This window comes from Akebia trifoliata, chromosome 3 (assembly GCF_017979445.1).
Source record: "Akebia trifoliata isolate Shusen 1 chromosome 3, ASM1797944v1, whole genome shotgun sequence".
Classification (NCBI taxonomy): domain Eukaryota; kingdom Viridiplantae; phylum Streptophyta; class Magnoliopsida; order Ranunculales; family Lardizabalaceae; genus Akebia; species Akebia trifoliata.
This window is the reverse complement of record NC_141377.1, coordinates 53,902,739-53,918,586: the sequence shown is the minus strand read 5'-3', so window position 1 is coordinate 53,918,586 and position 15,848 is coordinate 53,902,739. Positions and strand designations below refer to the sequence as shown.

The 15,848-nt window shown below is 35.9% G+C and overlaps 1 protein-coding gene and 1 pseudogene across 1 annotated transcript; both read right to left on the bottom strand.

The window, feature by feature from the left end:
• On the bottom strand, positions 1–13,639 carry LOC147407994 (uncharacterized). Its single transcript, XM_086436813.1, has 7 exons — positions 13,429–13,639; positions 11,707–11,792; positions 10,274–10,389; positions 4,329–4,471; positions 1,893–2,040; positions 1,368–1,527; positions 1–425 (listed from the first exon to the last, which is right to left on the bottom strand). The coding sequence occupies exons 2-7, from the start codon at positions 11,717–11,719 to the stop codon at positions 334–336; spliced, it is 672 nt and encodes a 223-aa protein (XP_086292939.1). The 5' UTR covers positions 11,720–11,792; positions 13,429–13,639; the 3' UTR covers positions 1–333.
• Positions 13,640–14,798: 1,159 nt separating this feature from the next.
• On the bottom strand, positions 14,799–15,848 carry LOC147407993 (hevamine-A-like; annotated as a pseudogene).

Below are 15,848 nucleotides of genomic sequence, written 5' to 3'. Positions count from 1 at the left end.
TAAATAAAACAAGATGTCTCTGCATCAAAAACATATCATTTGAATCAAAATCTTAGTTTTCTGTTTCTCATAGATGAGACATTGGTTGCAAAAAAAAAAACTAGAAAAAAGGTAATAAAGATCTCTCATGGAGATCTTAAATTATTTAAGTCTGTTATGGTTCTATATCAACCAACCAAATAAATATATCACACATCAAAAAACTTGGGGGGCAAACATGCAATCACCAGTATAAAGCTGATGTGATCCTTTCTCTTTTTCTTCTTTTACATTGGGAGCCGTTGGATCCTAGTCTATATGAAAGGCGGAAAAGTTAATATTCACTTTAGGCACTCACATAAAATCATAATCATCAAGGGCATCATAGCCTTTGACAACCACATCATCATCCGGCTTATCGATGTTAAGCTGTTTCTTCTTTGCAGCTGAGACAAAGGAAGGACAAAGGAAGGCATAAAGCAACTGAGAACCATTGATCAGGAGAGAAATCTACTTTTAGCCACACACACACAAAAAAAAAAGCAGAAAGAAAATGAAACCACGTAAGTTGCCTTGCAACACTAGCATGGTGAACCCCAACAAAAGTTCACCAATTACAGACCTCTTTGTGTAAACAATCACAGTGGAACCCAACAACGAGCTATCCTAAACTAGATATCAATTGATTTGAATGATCATCACCATTGAATTGTTATGATCTTTGGTACAGCCAAAGACAGGACTGAACAGCCTTAAAATGTCAATAAAACAGATGGCGATCACTTGATTAGTTTGACTTTGGAGAAGTTTCTCCTCGGTCAAATGTGATCCAAGCCCCTCGCTTTTTCTAATATAAATGGGTATCACTCAACTGGGTGAATCTTGGTGCAGGTGTCTCATATGTTAAATTTGGTCCAATGCCCTTTCATATACGGTAGGTGTGAAACTTGATTCAGTTTGATTTGGTTCTAATAAAGAATAAACCTCCTTGGAAGTAACATATTTTTAATGAAAAATAAATAATGAACATGAAATTTCATATACTAAGTCATTAATATATCCATAAAAAAAATTCATTAATCTATGTCCTAACTCCTAAAAAGTAGTAAGTCATTAAGGGTTTTTGGTTCTTGGTTTGGTTTGGTTCTATAAAAGCCCTGAACTGAAAACCAAACCAAATTGATCAGTTCTCCATTTTCTAAACCCAGAACTGAACCGCAACTTGTTCCATACCAGTCCAAAGCTACTGGTTCGGTTCTCAATTTGAACCGGACCAAGTTGCATCCCTAATATATGGCATTGGAAGACCATAATTCTAACCCAATGGTACCTTAAGATTTCTCCATATGAAGTTGAGAACACTGAGAAAGTTTGTTACAACCACATACCTGTTTTCTTTTTACTGGCATTAGCTTCTTTCTCAGCCTTGAGTTTTTCATTTGCAAGTGCTGTGATTGAAGAAGAAACCTCTTTTGCATCTGCTGCTTTCATAGTGGTCATTGACAGTCTCATTACGGCCTTGAGTAGGCCTATATAATGGAAGCTTTTCTGTAATGGAAGTAACCTATGCCTCAGAAAACATTTGGGAATGGAAATTGATAATAGAAGTGCAATATTAAATTCAAACACCTTAAAAAAACAAGGGATTTCATGTTCCACCTTTATAAAGGGTGTCAAAAAGACGTGGACTTGCCCAAATCTATTGTATTTGTCAGGTAATCAAGTATCTGGTGTGGCTAATAAATATATAAGTTGCATGTGAGGTACCAGACCCCAATTTATTAATCGGGTTCAAACAGATTCACCCCAATCCAGCCTAAATCGGGTTTAAATTAGTACGGTACTCTTTGATTTCCCTAACCTTCAATCTCATGTACCACCTCAGAAAATATTAACCAGCAAATTCAGCAAACCTCATATGGGCGGAGTTTATGTGAGACGAGCTCTGCATACTCCAGGAAATCACTTTCGGATTTGGGAATGAAATTATCAATGGACTTCTCATCGCCCCTTTTAGAAAACAGTTCCGTGGTAGACTTATAATCAGCTTCTTCCACAAGCCTGTGATAAGGAAATACAACATTACACGAGCCAAGCCAAGCATATTTGTGTCCAACATGAGCAGAGCAAAAAAAGGAGAGCTACAAAAGGAGTAAACAGAAAAAGAGAGCAAAAAAAGGACCAGAACTCCAGCTAATTCAGACTAAGTAACAAGCTAGTCCATTCAGGTAATCTTGACGGCAACATGCACATCCTTGAGGGTCTTTTTTTCCTTTTCAAACAGTTAATTACATAAAAGTTCCAAAACTGCAGCAATCCATCATGATGAAACGATATTGACATGTAAAACCACATTCCGCTCACTTACATCGACACAATTTAAACACCATGTATTTCAATTAGAAAGTTATTACCGTTCTTATTACATAATTTCCACAAGTTCAATTAGCATTTTATCTTGTTCTTAGTGTAGTTAAAGCTTCACCTAGGTGACCGCCTTACCTAGTCAGAACCGATAACACCTAGGCCCAACCCCTAGACAAGCACTAATCACGAGATGGTCACCTAGCTGCCGAAATGCCAGGCATTAAAGCATGCACATAGGTGTCGCATGCAACTTCATATAGATGTGTTTCACACACACGTAAAGCTTTATACACTTGTGCATAAATAAGCCTATATATATAAACCCCAAGGGGTTGGCCTAGTGGCAAGCCGGGCATTGATGAGCTCCTCAGGAAGTGTAGGTCAAATGTTCGAAACCCTGCAAAGCAATGAATTCCTTGGGGCCACCCTCCAGGGTCTGTTTGACCCTTGATTCAACCAATTGCATGTAGGACTTTCCAAGGAGGTGGCGCATGTGACCGTGGGATTAGTCTTACCCGAAGGGTGGGGATGCCCACGAGCAGCATATATATATATCGGTCGGGTTCGACTGCCAAATTCCTGGACAAAACGTAGGGATCGTTGGATCTCGACAGATCCAACAGTAGATCTCGCTTAAAACAACATAGAGAAAATGTTTTAAAACTTTACAAAATTGCAATCACCTTCTCGCACAACCCCCATTGAAAAGAAACCTAACTCTTCTACCCCAACCCTCTTCTCCTATAACGACTACTCAGGCGATTTCAGGTAAGCCTCTCTCACACTCTCTCTCTTCCTCTAAACCCTAACCCACGAAAATCCCTCCATTTTTTTCATTCAATTTCTCTCAACCAACCCTCTCCTCCTATAACGACTACTCAGGCGATCTCAGGTAAGCCTCTCTCACACTCTCTCTCTCTCTTCCTCTAAACCCTAACCCACGAAAATCCCTCCATTTTTTCCATTCAATTTCTCTCAACCAACCCCCCCCCCCCCTTTTCTCTCTCTCTCCAATGGCTGCATTGCAGTCATCCCTTGCATTCTCCTCTCCAATCACCCACTATTCATCGTAGTTGTCCCATACTTGTAATCAATTGCATGCGACTTGCCTCAATACTTCAGAGTTCAAACCATTTTCTGGGTCTAAGAGGACTAATTTTGAGTGGCAAAGTTCAGTATGAATCACTACTTTATCAAGAGTTTGATCTGAAACTCATTTTTTTTCACTGAACTCTGTTTTGATGTCTTTATGTGCTTGTGTATGATGTGTTTCTAGCTGGGATGGAAACGGTGGTGGAGAAGACAAAGCAATGGAGAGGGAGAGGGAGAGGGTTAAGTTGAGAAGAGAGGAAAAGAAATCATATTTGGTTTTTTAAGGTTATACACTAGTGGGGTCACAGGGAGGTGTTTGCAATATTTGAAAATTGTTAAATGAAACAATAATGCATGTGGGTTATTGTGATCTGCGTCATAGGTCTTTGTATATCCAACGGTTCTAAAGATTTGTCTGGGGAATCCAACCATATATATATATATATATATATATATATATGTATATTTGACAAGTTGCCCAATAGATTATTTTCAACCTATTTGTCTCCATTATTCACACTAAACTAATGGATATATCAACCAATTTCTCTCCTTTATTCATATTTTAGAGCTTAAATTATTTCATTTTTTTCTATTTTAGGAGAGACTCTTTTTGCAATACAGAAGTAGTCAATCCCCCACACCTACCCCCTCTTTTCTTGGAGAAGGGTTAAAATTCTACATTTAGCTTTGCCCTTCAATTTCGACTTTGGTGTTTCATGGATATCTGCTTTAATACTTTATCCTACAATATTTGTGCATGTTATCATATTCTCTAATTCTCATAAAAAAAATTACACAAGTAAATAAACCCACCAAAGACATACTTTTTTGATAGAACAAACCCCAACATAAACCAAGAAATGAACATGTCTCAAATCTTGATTCACCTTTGTTGGCGTAGCTTCTCTGCTACAGGATCCAGGATCTCTTGGGATGCTACTTCAGCAGATGTTCCTCTCTTTTCACTCGTTTTTTCTGTGGATTTCTTGATGCTCTTTCCCGCACGAGGTTCTGTTGGAAGTGCAAGTACCTGATCAAAGAAAATAGCAATGTAGTGGTTTAGGTCACGTATCTTCAAGCAGATGCAATTAAACATAGAATTATTAATTCCTACGTAGGTCTATTCACATGAGAAAAAGAAATTTTATTAGAAAAAGAATAATACCCATTAGGGGAGAACGATGCACACAAGAGAGAGCTTCTAACTAGAAGATAAAACTAATCAAAGGAAAATAGCCAAAATAACAAGAATAACTACAATCAGGACAAAATCTCTTTCCAGTTGAACACTCTCTTCAAAATGAGAGCACAATAGAATATTATGGCAGATGCAGAACGATAACATGCACAACTCTCTCTAGCATTCATTGGGTGACGAAATGCATCTGTTCTCCGTCATTTTCACTTTTGATAAATAGGTCTCCAAAAGGGTTCTTCAAAAGCTCTAGAGGTTTAAGGCAAGGTGATCCCGTATCTCCATTCTTGTTCTTTGTGGTTGTTGAAGCTTTAGAAAAAATGTTTTCCATAACAGTTAAGATTGGGGAGATATCAGGTTTCTCAGCAAGTTCAGATGGTCCTAACATCTCCCATTTGCAGTTTACAGATGATGCATTAGTTTCTCAGATGACTTGTCTTCTCAGTTGAGATAAATGAGTGGGATTTTAGGTTGCTTTGAAGCTATTTCCGGAATACCAGTTAATTTCTGTAAGACTAAAATTTTTCCTGTGGGTGAGACTCTTATGGTGGAGACAATGGCAACATCTTTTGGGAAGATTGTTGGTGTGGATATGTGCTGCTAATGGAAAAGTTTCCACATCTCTATATTCCCTTTCCTTGAAGAAGGGTCAAGCTATTTCCCGTTTCAGATTGGGAGACGAGTTTGCAGCTGCTTGGGACCTTGGCTTTAGGAGAGAGTTTAATGACTGAGAGATGGAGGAGCTAGGGAGATTGTTCAGTTGCTTAGATGAGTTTCTCCTTAGTTCTGCTTCTGAGGATAAAAGACTTTGGGTTGGATTAAAGAACGACTCCTCAATTCGGTGTTTGTACTACCTTAATTGCCATTTACATGAGGTAGCCTTTCTTGCTCCAGCTATTTGGGGGCCCAAAGTTCCATCCAAAATCTCTTCCTTTATCTAGCTAGCGGCTTTGGAGAGACTTCCTACTATGGATCAGTTAATCAGTAGAGGAATGGTGCACCAAATTTATGTTGTCTATGCAAAAAAGATGGTGAATTGACTAATCATGTTCTTTTTCACAGCCGGGCAGCAAAATAGATTTGGGATCACTTCTCTTTCTTTTTGGAGCCTTGGGATGCGTTCCTCATTTTGTAAGATCTTTATTTGAATGTTGTCTACATTTGGGCTACTTTTTCAGCGATGCTATGCGAATTTTGTGGGGCATCATTCCATTTGCCATTTGTAGAGCTTCTGATTCAGGATATCGTGATAACAGTTTTTGTGTTTTTGTTCTATTGGGGTAAAGCTTTTCAAGGTGTTTAAGGGGGGTTTCTTTGAGATTTCTTGGTTAGGTGGGATAGGGTTTGTGGTTTAGTGGAGGAGTAATGTCTAGGTGGATCTGTTTCTGCTTTTGTTTTTCTCTTTCGGGTTGGTCAACTCAACCACCTATTTCCTACTGTATCTTTTCTTCTATCAGTACGGCAAATAGACTCTCAATGAAGCAATAATACTACCCGTTTGATCATCCTTCACTATGAGCCAATGGCATTTTGCCAACCACTTATTTCATTGCCACATCCTCAATCTCCTCCATAAGCATTGGAAACCAAAGCCTCTGCAAGTGATGGCAAGTAATCTCAAATCTCCAAAAATCTTGGATAAAAATTCAAAGAGGACATTCCTATCAAGGACAATTTTTCAAGGATGCTCCTCAACTATTAATCCTTCTATTTCGAGTTTTATGGTAGAGAGATTAGGGATAAACTTGTCTCATCCACAACCTTAGCAGCCCGGCACATGAATTGGCAAGAGTCCTTATGATGTCTAGCATCCAAAGATGTAGGGAGATACCATAAAATGAAAACTAAATGGGTAACTCTTTAGGATTCTAACTCTAAGGTTAGGACGGTGTTTTCTAAGAAAGAATAAACCATTTAAGAAGACACACGGTCAAAGACACATATTTCGATGGTTTCTTCAACCATTTCAATTCTATTTAATTAATTAATTAAAAGCAAATTCTGCAGGATAGCAATTTCATGTATCTTGATTTTCGTGAATTCATCACCATCAAAGCTTTATCCAAAGATTTTGAGGTCAACCAAATGAATATATGCATCTATTCAATTTTTTCTATAGTCATGTCTTTTGTTATTCCAACAATGTTCATATCCACATTCAATACCTAAATCCACGTTCTTTTGTGCCTTTCTCTCACTCTTTTAGAACCCTTAACTCACATGCCCCTTCTTACTCAAGTTGTAATCAGCCCTTATTTTACGAATCCAATCCATCTCAATAAGCTCTCTCTTAGTATATCCTTGTTGGGGCTAATTATATCTACATTTTTACAACAAAACTCATTTATAATTTATCTTTCTAATTTTTTCCATCCATCCATCTCTATTATATTCATTTAGGATTGGTATGCATCAATCATATAGCGGTTAAGAAACACACCTTCATTTTAACCATTAAGCTCTAAGTCTATGTGTAATATCCTCCTCAATTTCTCCATCCTTGTGTATATTAAAACCAAGGTAATAAAAATGGTTGTTTCAGGTATTTCCTGATCACCAATTTTTTTCAAGATAGTTTTCTCCCTGGGTGTTATTACTAAAGTTGCAGTCCACATGCTCCATGATGCAAGAGCATCCAAGAGACGTACAAGGCGAAGCAGTCTTACTAGTAGGCTTAGTTTGGGCTTTAGTTAACTTGGAATTTCAGTTTTAATTTATCTTTATTATATTTTTGGAGTATTTTAAGTTTAATGTTAGTTTTATAAAATAGTAGTTATGCTCCTAGTCTTTTTAAAATATTCATGTGAGTTTTTGAGTATCTTGAAAGGTTAATATTAAAGGATTAATGGTGTGATCAAGGGATAAGATGCTAGATCTACTATAATCCAAGTATAAATATTTTACTATGAGTCGTTGTAATCCGTTTTTCAATCGTGTTTCCAAAAATTAGATTGTGGAGTCTGTATTGGGTTTCTTTTTCCCTAAAAGCTCATATATTTGTCTTCCAACTTTGATTTTATTGCTTTAGTATCACTATTTTTTCTATTATTTTACTGCTGAAAAATTCATTAGAAATGAAATACATGGTTCAAAACAGCTATTAACGACAGTTTCGTATTTTCTAGTTGCATCATAACAACTTGGTTCTACATATTTTAAGGCCCTTGGACTAAAGCAACTCTCTAGAGTTTCGATTTTGTGTTTGACTGTTCAGTTTTATCAACTGACATAGCCATTTAAAAGAAAAAAAATACATCAAGAGACCTGCACTTGAATAAGGGCAATTACTTCATCTACAACTAGAGCAAACAAATATAGACTCAAAATTGATCCCTATTCTAAATCAATTAGATATAGAAACTCATTTGTCTCCTCACTGTTTGATCTCAAACTATTTGTAGTCATTTATATGTCCTGAATATATTCATTTGAGACTCGATACCTTTCTAACACCCACCAAATTAACTTTCAAGGTGGTACGCGTGCCTTTTTTTAAATAAATAAAAAAACATATATAAATTCTTCCTATTTTCTATGAGATTCTCGATCAATTTTATGTAGAAAAATCACTTTGATGGTTGACCCACCTGGCATAAAACCAACTTGGTTGTCTAATATCTTTGTTTTTGTCATATTCTTTGTTCTATCACTTTTACCCATAATTTCATAACGTGACTTATAAATTTGATGCCTTGATAGTTAATATCATGGTTTAAAATCTCGTTTCGTTCTGCTGTTTCGATTTTTTTTAAAACCAAAACAATACCGAAACATTGCCAAAACATTACCGAAATATACAAAACATTCCAAGACATAAATTTAAGCATTTATAGAGGTCTTTCAGAAGATACCTAAGTCGAGGGGCATGCCATTCGTTTAAAAACACAGGGGTATCTTAAATATTTACAAAAGTTGAAGGGGACTTGTATAAATGAGTCAGTCTTCAAGAGAAGACAGAGGTCAAGGGCACTTATCACATGGGTTTCACTCTCTCAAATAGCATACCAGAGAAAAGAAAACCAGAAGAAGCAAAAGGAGGGTAAGATCTAACCTGAACTCCGGCGATCTAGGTTTCTCTCTCCATCTCTTTCTTTGTAAATCTCTCTCTCTCTCTGGACCTATCTCTCTCAATTTTTTCTTTTGTTATTTGGGTTTTTAGGTTTGTTTCGGACAAAACATTTCGATACAAATGAAAAAAAAAATCGAAATATTGACGGATCAATAGATTATTGCATGTTTCGTCCTAGAAAGCTGAAATTCCAAAACGTTTCGTACGAAACATTACAAAACGAGATGAAATTTTAAGCCATGGTTAATACAACTCTATATGTCTCATTTATTCTAATATGTAGCTACACAAATACTTCGTCTGATTGATCTAGCATCCTTTAAGTCCTCAAAAATATTACTAAACTTAGTTGGCTGAGATAATCCAATATTTCCCTTGCATTTATGTACTCCTCAAGTCCTACACGTCTTCATGTTTACTAGTGTTCTTTTCACTTCTAAACCCTAATTATACAAAAGTAGGTTTGGCTTTCATTTAATAATTTTTGAGAATAACAAAGCTATCTTTCCTTGTTTTCTTTATCATTTACTAATAATCTTTCATCTTCACCACTAACATACCTAACATTATATAAGTGTTTAGTTTTCCTTTATCTAATTCATTCCAACTTGTAGACATATTTCTCACCTTCACTACAGCCAAAATAGCATGGATTGAGATAGTGGAAGCATATATAAACTCACTTTCAATAACAAAATATGTGTCTCTGGACAAAATTGTATGGCGAACATGATTCATTTATTTGACCCAAAATCTTTGGGACAAGTGCTCGATGATAATAATGATGATATCTTTTTAGTTTTCTTCATTTCTAGTCATTTACCAAGACTTGTAATAGATCATTTTTGCTCTAACGACCTTTTGAGCATAGTCATTCCACAACCAAGTTTCCTAATTCGTGATTTTTCCCACAAACTCCCCAAAGACTTCTTTCTCTACTCTACAAACAAATTTACCTAATTCGTCCCACACCATTGTAATCTCTGCCTCTAAGTTCCATGTTCTTCTTTGTTAATTTATTAAAGAATATTTTTTATCCTTTTAAATTCCACCACCTTATTCTTCAATATCATTTATACTCACTCGCTCTCTTCCATCTTTTGTGTGGTTAGACTCCTTTTTGGATAAACTTTACAATATCTGCATATTGGACGCCCATTTCTCCAAAGTAGAAAAAAGTCTAGTAGCTTTTATTAGTTCCACTCTTGAAAGTAAGTAGAGCTTATCTCTCTTTTTGAGATCTGTGTCCGGTATCATGTGGACATGAAAATTTCTTCCCTTACTTCAAAATTGTTTGAAAAAAAAAAGAGCACATGGAAAATTGAAGACATTATCAGATTCAACTAGAGCACAAAAATATGCAAAACCATTAGTATATTTTAGTCTTTTAAACAAAAAGGAAGCAAAACACCACAGTCAGTTTGTGCATTGTATATTGCATCCATCTTAGTTCTTAGGATACTCAATAAATTATATAAGTGATCAGGCATAATTTTCTTTCCTTTTTTTTTTTGTCTTTTCTAAAAACAGACATAATCAAAATTAGTGAATAAAATAGTAAATTGTACCGGAGTAGGTTCATCTTCTTCCTCCCAAGATTCCTTCACATCATCTTCTACATCTTCATCATCCCATATATTTTTATGTTGTTCATTTTTAAGAATGGGTGCAACAGGCTCATCCTCTGTTAGAAATGCAAAAAATATAAAAAATCATTAAACAACGAAAGAGAATCCTAGTAAAATTCAATACAAAAAGAGTACAGATACTGTCTTATTAAAGAAGTTGTACATTCCATGCTAAAGGCCTATATGATATGAAATCTAAAGATAAGGGAGATAATATATTTTAGAAAAAATAACATCTATCCCATCTCGTTCACAAAACAAGGAGCAAACAACACTTTGTTTATTATGCCACGTAAAGAATGCCTTTAAAGGTTATTATAAAAGAAAAAAAAAATGATAGAAGGAAGAATGTCTCAAAAGGAAAATTGTGAGGCATACTTCACATGTTGCATCTTCAAATTAATTTTGAGAAAAAAAATGTCAAAAAAGGATTAAAAATATTTATAACAAAGACTCGTCCTCTTTACAGACACATGAGCACACACTGACACTCATCCCAACAAGTAAGATAGTTTCACCCCTTCTTTTGACAAATAATAGTGTCACCTTTATTTTTATGATTTTCTACAAATATAATACAATAATAATAGTAATAATTGAAAGAGGTTTGTGTAAACTATCCGCCATACAGTAATTTATTGTGCATAAAATTAATCTGCTTTGGGACATATAACACCGCTGTCTCGCAATATTATATAAAAAAAATTAAAACGCATTAGAATATTAGATACCCAGAGCATGGTTTAAAATCTCATTTTGATCCAATGTTTCGGTTTCTTCAAAAACCGAAACTAACCCAAAACATTCTCGAAACATTTGAAACAACATGAATACTGGTCTAAATGCCCTAGTCCTCTAGAAAAGACCATTAAGGAGTTCGAGAGATCAGGAGAAGAAAGAGGCAGCACGCAGGTACTCTCTCTCTCTCTCTCTGAAAAAAAAAGTAAGAAAAGAGATTGAAACTTGGAATGTGTCGATTTGTACATGGTTTCATCTCGACATGGCAAAAATCCAAAACGTTTTGCATGAAACGAAACGAATTTTTAAACCATGACCCAGAGTAACATCAAGGTGCCATTATTGGTATATATAAAATTAAAAAGGTGGTTTATGATGCCGGTTACTGATAACATGAACAGTAACTTTTCAAAAGAAAAAAAAACACTTGAACACTACTCGAGACTCTTCCCAACATGTACTGTTGTCAGCCTATAATTCTTAAAATCATGGGGTTACTAGTAGTATGAAGTCTATTGAGCATAAATGCACCTCATAAATCTTCTAGAACAGATTAATATGTCAGATTAATGCAGCCCTTCCACGAGAAACACAAAATTATGAATCATATTAATCCAAGAAAAAATAAAAATTACCCCAGTCGTCCATCTTTCTTGCACTCTTCGAGTATTTATTGCACTGAACAGGTAATTTAGGTATCTAAGGAGTAGAAATTAAAGACCTGCATATACAGAAAGTTAACATGTGAATGATCTGAAACAGAAGCACTAAACAACATAATTTTGAACATTTACGAATCAGAAGTACTCCACAATTTTATCAATATTGTGAATGCATTAAATAGTTTTTTCACTTTCTCAATCTATGTAAAGTTTTAAAAGCCATTAAATCGGTTTCTAAAGATTACGCTGCATCTTCTGTGTACAATAAAATCAAGGAGAATTTATTTGATAGACCTTGCCATATGGATTTCCTTCAAAATGCACCTGAATTTTGGGGCGGTATCTTAAAAACCCAGTTAGCAAAACTCTCTTTTTCTTGATGCTCTCACCGCATAGAAATATTTTTTAATTCCCCCTTACCTTTCTTTCTTTATGCTCCTGCACCTCATAATTTTATTTTCTCTTAATTCCCTCACCTTTCTTTATATCATTCACCCCATAAAAATCTTTCTTTCTCACTGCCCCTCCTTAACACATGCAAACTCAAATTGTGGACATGAACCATTCAAATGATTATACTTAAACCTATTTCTAACAATTTATCAATAAAAAAATTATCAATATTATTATGATAAATTTTTTTATCTGGAATTAATCTATGATGCACATGAAAAATACACCTATTTTAGATACACTAAAAAATAAATCATTTTAATAGTCTTAGAAAATGTCCCAGCCTTTTTCCGAATTTATACAAATTAACCAAACTGACCCCTAGCCGAATCTGAATTTTGTCACTATAGTTGAGAACTTGAGATTAAAACTTGACGATTATTCAAACTTCATGAATGAAGGTTGCCCTGGACAATACCTTCATTTGTCTGATGGCATTGGTTGCCCTGGACCCAAGAATCAGGACACAATACCAACTGGCTGACCGGCATTAAAGAAACAACAAGAACCACAGAAAAACTCAAAGGAAACCACGCAGCACAGAGAAATGAAACAATAAAATAGCAGAATGGCATCTATCTAGAACTAAAGGGTACCTCCATTACCTTCAAAATCTTTTAACTTAAATCTTTTTATCATTTTTCCCAAACTTTGATTTCCTTTTTATGATGTTTTCATGCAGTTTTATTTCCAGAGTTATCCTGATCAAATTTCACCCTAACCCATCTTGATCCTGTTGGATTCTCCAACAAACAGACACTTATTAAGCCTTGAAGAGGCAAACAGGGGCAATTTATGAAGCAAATAATTCCTTCTATACAACTATAGGAAATGTGCACAAAGAAATAATGTCAGGATATCTACCCACAGAAGTAAGAAAATCCATGAACCCTAAGAACTAAACCTGTGCCACATCAAATTCTTGAGAAGTACAGGAATAACAAGAACAATAAGAGGAATTGAAGGAACACCTCAAATCCATGTAACAAAATTGGATTGGGCAACAAAGTATAATTTACTGAAAATTTCATTAAAAACGAGATAAATTTATTAAGGATATGTGTTTCCTTCAAAACAAAAAACCCTACAGTAACCCCCCCCCAAAAAAAAAAAAAAACATAAAAAATCAATAAAAATTTTCATAATAGAATTAGTATTTATGCTATTCAGATCGAAACTGAAAGAGATTCAAATCCAGAAACCATAATTTTGCTAAAAACAGAGATAAGAGAGAAAGATTACCTAAAAGAGCGGAAAACCCTAAGTTAAAATCTGTTCGTGAGAGATTGTGTGTGTGAAGATGACGAAAGCTCAGAAAGGCCTTAAATAGATGGCGCCGCCGTGAAGAATATTTGCTTACAGTTACTGATTCCATTCCTAAAATAAAAGATTATTTTTTTTAAGAATGACGAACAGATCTTATGATAGAAGCATACTGTGAAACTCGGACGAATCGGAACTGACTCGGAGGCTTGAGAGAGTTGACTTGATGATATTTGAGATGACTCTAGAAGTTGATTCAATTAAGGGTGTGTTTGATTACAAGACAAACTCTAAGGAAAATTGTTTGCCATGGCATGTTTGATTGGAGCTTCCTTAGAGTTGCAGTGAAAATATTTACCTGGCAAATTGTTTAGAATAGGGATTGAGAATGGTGTCCCGTTCCTAACCAAGGTCAGGTAGCACCCCAATTTATGCCACTTGGCATTTTTTATGACCCACTGACTGTATGAATATGTGATCCATCCCTTGGTGAATCTACACACAAAAAATCAGTTTGATTGGTGATGTGCATCCATTGATTATAGCATTGTCTTTAGAATGATTTCTAATCATTGGATTTAAATTCTTTTTCAAGAGATTAGATCTAGTAGATACAAATTATCAAACACTATGATTTTTGGTACGTAGGTTTATCAAGGAATGGACCACATGTCCATACAATCAATAGGTCCCAAAAATGTCATGTGGCATTAAATGAGGTGACACCTAACATTAGTTAGGAATGAGACACCGCTTTGGATCTCTAAACATTTGTTTATCAGGAAAATGATGTACTAACAAATCTTTTTCCACTGTTTGAGCACATCATCACATGGAAAATCTCTTGGTACTCTTTCATTTAAATTGGGTCGTATAGTTTTTTTTTTTTTTTTCAATAGTCGTGATAATCTGACTAGCCCACGTGCACACTCAATCAACTCTCCTGATGTGACAAGTTCGGGAATCATAGATATGTCCACCTTGGGATACACAGTTCCCTCAAGATACACATTTTAGGGGGAAATGCAGTTTTGTATCCCAAGGTGTATAAATCTACAGTTCCCAAACTTGCCACGTTAGGAGAGTTGATTGAGTGTGCCACGTGGGGTAGTCAGATCATCATGATTCTTTTTTTTTTAATGAATCTAGCCTTACTATCTTGGTAAGATTTCAAATCTTACAAGGGTGATTGAACTCACCTTGTAGCATCCAGAAACATGATCCTTGCCACAGGCATGTAGAGGACAAAATTCTATGAACTTTATAAAAATGAGACATTGCTCTGGATCACTACTCTTCAAAATATTCATAAAACATGATATTCACGTGAGCCATACAATAGAATAGGGAGCAAGAATACAGCAACTCATATTAATTTTGTGACACATATATTGTAGAGAGAGTACATATAAATGAAGAGTGAAAACAGGAAACATGTACGACAGTAGGTTCATTTACATAAAAGTAACCATGGCAAGAGTGATTCAAACATTCAAATTTTAGATATGGCTCTTGATTGAGGAGCTATATCCAGTTTGATCATCATAATACTTTGACCACAACATTACACCTCCATATTTGCTTGAACCCTTAATGGCGGGAAGCACGGTCGAAGTCAAATCACCAGTTGGAATAAACCCGCTTCCAGCTGCATCAGGAGCAGCGGGTAGTCCTAAGAAAATCTTGGTGGCAGGGATGGACGAGGTCCATTGTTTCCATGCATCTTCGAGGTTGGCAACATCACCGGTCGCGTATTGGCAAGGAGGGTTGTTGTAGAATTGGACCCAAACGTAATCAAATAAACCCATCTTTAGGGCACCCACTTTCTTACCTCGCTTGCTATATCCACTAAGGTACCTTGCGAGGTCATCCCAATGTTGGTTAGCTACCCCCACGATGTCAAAATCGATTCCATCTAAAACAGCATCCCCAAGTGGACGGGAAGAAGATTGACCCCCCTAAGAAATTATTCCATAGGTAAGTCGCGACTTGCCTAGCATCCTCAGAGGAGACGAGATAATAACTACGCACACCTCCTCCAATAGAAAGCATCACCTTGATGCCTTTCTCTTGACATGCTTTTATGTCCGCACTTAGGCTAGTGCAACCATTGGAATATGGATCACAATGGCCAGCAAGATTGATCATCGGGGTCTGTCCATTACCAAACGTGGGTAGGAAGGCTAAGTTCACAAAGGCATAGTTCCCTGTGGCACAAGTTTCCGCCAAGGTTCCTTCATTCCCATTTTGACCCCAATAGATGGCGATTCCACCCGCTTCCGTACCCACAACGAGTACAAGAAACAACAAGAAGAGCATGGATGATCGGAATGCCATGACGGGCTAGCTCTATTAGTTTGATTGAAGATTTGTGTGTTTGTGTGTATTTGAAGTGATTT

Bases quoted from the DNA above. Each gene is read 5' to 3' on its own strand.
- LOC147407994 (XM_086436813.1), bottom strand. The intron at 4,472-10,273 runs GTACAATTTACT...TTCTTTGATCAG, and splicing joins AAGAAGATGAACCTACTCCG to GTACTTGCACTTCCAACAGA. The intron at 2,041-4,328 runs GTGAATCAAGAT...TCCTTATCACAG, and splicing joins GAGAAGCTACGCCAACAAAG to GCTTGTGGAAGAAGCTGATT.